Source organism: Daucus carota, chromosome 1 (genome assembly GCF_001625215.2).
Source record: "Daucus carota subsp. sativus chromosome 1, DH1 v3.0, whole genome shotgun sequence".
Taxonomy (NCBI): domain Eukaryota; kingdom Viridiplantae; phylum Streptophyta; class Magnoliopsida; order Apiales; family Apiaceae; genus Daucus; species Daucus carota.
This window is the reverse complement of record NC_030381.2, coordinates 16,246,847-16,252,976: the sequence shown is the minus strand read 5'-3', so window position 1 is coordinate 16,252,976 and position 6,130 is coordinate 16,246,847. Positions and strand designations below refer to the sequence as shown.

Genomic DNA, 6,130 nt, shown 5'->3' with positions numbered 1-6,130 from the left:
ATCATCTTCCGTCTAATAATTCTGTGCATTGTCACACATCCACGCTTCAATAATTTAAGTCCTTGAGTTTGGTTTGGTATGGTATCAGCCTTGGCTCGCTTCTTTTTCTTATTCAATTGATTTTGTAATTTTTCAGAGATTGGTTTCTTCTTTATTGATGCCTCTCCTGTCGATTTGTTTTGGCTATTTTCGCTCTCGTTGTTCATGGATCGTGTTTTTCTTAAAGCCCTTAGCACGTTCATTGTGGCTGGATGGGGTGAAGATCGAGTGGACTTCGCCTTTGAGGAATTCTTTCTCTTTAAATTAGTCATTGTCTATACAATAAAAAATGAAACACCAAACAAAACTATTCAGTGTACTAAAGAGATCATTTCAAGTGAATTCCCTGATAGCAAACAATATAAGTAATGACAGATTTTCTCACAATTGACATGGTAGCAAACGATATAGTAATGACAGATTGAAATAGTATAAGTACTGAAGATATCATTTCAAGAGATAAAACCCCAGAAACCCCATATATCAAAACCCATATATGAAACCCCAAATATCAAACCCCAAATATGAAACCCCAGATATCAAACTCCATATCTCAAAACCCAAATATGAAACCCCAGATATCAAAACCCAAATATGAAACCCCAAATATCAAGCCCCAAATATGAAACCCCAGATATCAAACCCCAAATAGATATATGCACTCCCCAAACATGCAGTCCACATAAACACATACATGCATACATCACTAAAATAAACCCGAAAATACTTGTAGAAAATTACACTAAAAATACAAATAAACCCTAAAATAGATATATGCACTCCCCAAACATGCAGTCCACAGAAACACATACATGCATACATCACTAAAATAAACCCTAAAATACTTGCAGAAAATTACACTAAAAATACAAATAAACCCTAAAATAGATCATCACTAAACTCTTTACAAAAAGACCCAAATCAAATAAACCCTAAAATAGATCATCACTAAACTCTTTACAAAAAGGCCCAAATCAAACACAATAAGAATGTACCTTAAAACTCGAGAGTCGAGAGTGAGTGATGATTAGCTGAGAGTGAGTGAGCCGAGAGTCGGAGAATGGTGAGTGAGTAGAGAGTCGGAGAATGGTGAGAGAGTCAGATAATGGTGAGAGAGTCGGAGAATGGTGAGAGAGTCGGACAAGTGTGTTTAGAAAAGTGTGTTTGGACAAGCGTGTTTGAGAAGCGTGTTTGAGAAGCGTATTAGCGAAATGTTTGTGGGAAAAAACGGGGGAACGAAAAATCGAAATGAATTGAAAATTTGGGGCATTTTAGCATAAATCGGACGGATTTTGGTACCATTAATATGTGAATTATTCTAAATTGGATATTCTAAATTCATATATTATTTGACTATCTCGTTCTTAAAAAGTTCCAATTTCGAAAATATGTAAATCCTTGTTACAAGATATGATTACAGGGCGTGTCCTCACGGGATTCTGTGTATTCGGTTAAGATACTATCTCGTTCTTAAAAGATTCCCGTTTCGAAAATATCTAAATCCTTGTTCAAAGATAAGATTAAAGGGCGTGTCCTAACGGGATTCTGTGTATTCGGTTAAGATACTATCTCGTTCTTAAAAGATTCCCGTTTCGAAAATATCTAAATCCTTGTTCAAAGATAAGATTAAAGGGCGTGTCCTAACGGGATTCTGTGTATTCGGTTAAGATACTATCTCGTTCTTACAAGATTCCCGTTTCGAAAATATCTAAATCCTTGTTACAAGATAAGATTACAGGGCGTGTCCTCACGGGATTCTGTGTATTCGGTTAAGATACTATCTCGTTCTTACAAGATTCCCGTCTCGAAAATATCTAAATCCTTATTACAAGATAAGATTACAGGGCGTGTCCTCACGGGATTCTGTGTATTCGGTTAAGATACTATCTCGTTCTTAAAAGATTCCCGATTCGAAAATATCTAAATCCTTGTTCAAAGATAAGATTACAGGGCGTGTCCTCACGGGATTCTGTGTATTCGGTTAAGATACTATCTCATTCATAAAATCCTTGTTTAACATGTTACTCGGACTGGAGTATTAGTACGTCTTTTATGCTTCGAGTATAGGACGTACTGAATAGAACTTTTGTTACTGATACGATTTGCTCCGTACTAATTTTAAAATATTTTTTTCGAAGATCTAACCGTACGGATGTCAGGATATATCAATATTAGTCATGTGCAATTTTTGTCAAATTTTTTTATGCTTATTTATATGCTTATTATAACAAAACTACTCATAATCATAATTCTGTCTTATTATAAAAAGGTCTTTTTTGTTTTCTAGTGTTTAATAGACAATGGTTTTGTAACAGTTTAGTTGTCTCAAACCGTTGTCTATTGTGTTTTGAAAATTTAAAAGAAGTGGGAAACGAAATTTTTGGGGGAACTAATTTATTTTAAAAAAACCGTTGTCTAAATGGAAATAATATCTAATTCGTATTGACGGCCAAGATCTGGATCGGTTTAAATCCAACGATCCATAGTAATTTGATTTATTTTTATTTTAACTTTTTTTTAGTTTAATTGTCCTACAACAGTTTTTTATGTGGAGCCGTTGTTAAGATTGTTTCCTTACAACCGTTAATTAAACAGTTGTGTAACAGTAAAGACTAAAGCGTATAACCCTTATCAAAATCTCCTTACAGCAGCCGCATCTCATTTATTGTGTCTGAATCTCCGAATCTTCAATCCTCCAAATCTCCACATCTTCAATTCTCCAAATCTTTGTCTTCATCTTCAATTCATCTCATATCTCCACATCTCCACATCTGCAATTCTCCGAATCTTCATCTTCGTCTTACACATCTCCATCTCATATCTCATCTTACACATCTCCATCTCATATCTCATCTTACAAATCTCCATCTTATATCAAAACGGGATTCACAGTTATTTTCAAGGTATTTTATTTGCGTTTTGATATATTCTATAATTTTGTTTTAATACTTGTAATTTTATTTTGTTGAGCCTGGCTGAGGTTGTGGAAGTAAGGGTTTTGATTAGGCATAGTATTAGGCTGCTCAGTTGTATGATTGTTTCATGGGAGATAATTTATTGGGGTTTTATTTGCAGTTTGCCATGTTTGTTTTCAAAAATGATTTGGAGCAATTTTAACTTTTTATGCTTATATATGCCTATTCTTGGATGATATTTATAGTTTGTTTATTATGTTGAGAATTTTTGATTATATATAGTTTGTTCATTCTGTTAAGAATAGGTAGAATTTTAATTTTAGGCATGAAATTCGGATATGAAATTTATTTGGCACTCAATTTGTTCTTTAATCTGCAGAAGGTCGTCTCCCCCTGAATCATTGGAATATGGATAGATCATGGTTGAGAGCTGATAGAAGAACCAGAGAGTATCAATTAGGTGTAGAAGAATTGTTGATGTTTGCTTTTGAGCATGGGTGTAATGCAGAAAAACTAAGTTGTCCATGTTTAAAATGCGCACACACTAAATCATGGAAAGCTCAGACTGTTAGAAACCATCTTTTCCAACATGGTATTGATGAAACTTACACGCGTTGGATATGGCATGGAGAGACAAATTTAGCTAGGACTCCTTCTTTAGATGAGACAGACAGTACTGGATCTGATGGCCACGTCTACAGAGCAATGGATGGTGGTGATGAAGATTATTACAGTTCTTCGGATTCATCAGATTTTATTAACCATGTTCAAAGTGAACAAGAACCTCTTTATCCCGGATGTGAGAGTCACACTAGGTTAAGAGCGTTAGTTAAACTGTACAACTTGAAAGCAAAGCATGATATGTCTGATTCATGCTTCTCTAAAGTTTTAATTTTGCTTGGTTCTATGCTTCCAGAAGGTAACACTATCCCATCCTCCTTTAATGAAGCCAAAAAAACCTTATGTCTGCTAGGAATGGGGTATGAAAAGATTCACGTATGTCCAAATGATTGTCTTCTATACCGTGGCGAGAGAGATGAGGATGAAATTGTTTGCCGCATATGTAAGGCCTCAAGGTGGAAATTAAACAAGAAAGGAGAGGAACTTGAAGGGGTCCCTGCTAAGGTTTTATGGTATTTTCCGTTGATACCAAGATTGAGAAACTTATTCAATACAGATCACATTGCAAAGAACATGACATGGCATGATACCGAGCGAAAAAAAGATGGTAAATTGAGACATCCAGCAGACTCAAAAACATGGAAAGATGTTGACCAAAAGTGGCCTGAATTCGCATCAGAGACTAGGAACCTTCGACTAGCTTTATCATCTGATGGATTCAATCCTTTCCACGGAAATCGTACTGATCACTCAACCTGGCCTGTATTATTATCGATTTACAATCTTCCACCCTGGCTTTGTATGAAGAAAAGATATATAATGCTTTGCTTGTTGATATCTGGCCCGACTGAGTCAGGAAATGATATTGATGTGTACCTCCAACCGCTTTTAGAAGATTTACAGGAGTTATGGAATGGGAAGCAAGTGTACGATGCATATAAGAAAGAGTTTTTTATGCTTAGGGGAATTTTATTATGGACAATAAGTGATTATCCGGCTTTAGGTTGTTTGTCCGGCAATGTCACTAAAGGGTATAATGCTTGTACAATTTGTGTTGATCAAACAAATGCTACAAGGCTGGTTAATTACCGCAAGACAGTGGTTATGAGGCATCGGAGGTGGTTACCAAGGCAGCATCCATATAGAAGGCAAAAATCAGCTTTTGATAACACTGTGGAGAAGGGCGTTGCTCCAATTCCTTTGACTGGAGAGCAAGTTTTTGAAAGAGTACAACATCTAAGGAGCCATGTCTTTGGTAAGAAACAACGCCAACCTCGATGGAAGAAGGGTGAACCTCGACCCATATGGAAGAAGGTTTCTATATTCTTCCAACTTGAGTATTGGAAGTTTTTGCCAGTTAGGCATTGCCTCGATGTAATGCACATCGAGAAAAATATCTGTGAAGCTTTAGTTGGTACTCTACTCAATATTCCAGGAAAGACTAAAGATAGAGAGTCTGTCCGTCTTGACATGGCTGAGATGGGAATAAGAACGGAGCTGAGGCCAAAAACTCCTGGAAAGAAAGAGAAGGTACCCTTAGCATCCTGGAACTTATTAAATGCAGAAAAGAAAATTGTTTGCTCATCCTTTCTTAAGATGAAGTTGCCAGATGGATTTTGTTCAAACATCAAGAATCTCGTAAACATGGAAAAACTTCGGCTTGTTGGTATGAAATCTCATGACTGCCATACAATATTGCATCACTTACTACCAATTGTAATTCGATCAAGCCTTCAAAAACAGGTCAGGTGCACAATTATTAGGTTCTGCCTATTTTTCAAGGCAATTTGCAGCAAAGTCATCGAGATAGATAAATTAGAAAAAATGCAGTCTCAGTTGATCGAAACCTTATGCCAGCTAGAGAAACACTTTCCCCCGTCATTTTTTGATGTGATGATACATCTCTCAATTCATCTTGTGAGAGAGGTTGAGCTTTGCGGGCCAATCTTTCTTCGTTGGATGTATCCTTTCGAGAGGTATATGAAGACCTTCAAGGGGTATGTACGGAACCCAGCTCGTCCAGAAGGTTGTATTGCCGAGAGGTATTGTGCAGAAGAGGCTGTCCAATGTTTGGTTGACTTGGAAGATACTACAGGATTGCATCAAGATACTAAACATAATGAAGATATAATTTGCAGACCCTTATCAGGTGCAACAATAATAAAGCCCAACAGTAAGGAATTGCACCTAGCTCATTTGTGTGTTCTTCAAAATATCAATGACGTTAGGCCATATTAGAGTAAGTTATATAAATCTGTGTTTGTTATTTCCCTATTTTCTGCATTTTTATCAGCATGTTGACATACAGTTGCTTTTACTTGCAGCGAACATATGGCGCACTTGATGATGAGATATCCACAACATGAGAATGACGAACACTGGCTAAAAAACAAGCAAAATGATGAATTTCCTAAATGGTTACAGAAAAAGGTATAATGATTTGATCGATTAATGTAGCTTATTGTTCTGGAAATTATTGTTCAAAACTAGATCATGGAGTGATTTATGATTTTAATTCCAGAAAAAGGTATATGTTTGCAATTTTTAATTCGGTT

The 6,130-nt window shown here is 36.1% G+C and overlaps 1 protein-coding gene across 1 annotated transcript; it reads left to right on the top strand.

The window, feature by feature from the left end:
• The first annotated feature begins 3,362 nt into the window (after positions 1 to 3,362).
• Positions 3,363 to 5,813, top strand: LOC108218090 (uncharacterized). Its single transcript, XM_017391015.2, has one exon. The coding sequence runs from the start codon at positions 3,363 to 3,365 to the stop codon at positions 5,811 to 5,813; it is 2,451 nt and encodes an 816-aa protein (XP_017246504.2).
• Positions 5,814 to 6,130: the final 317 nt, after the last annotated feature.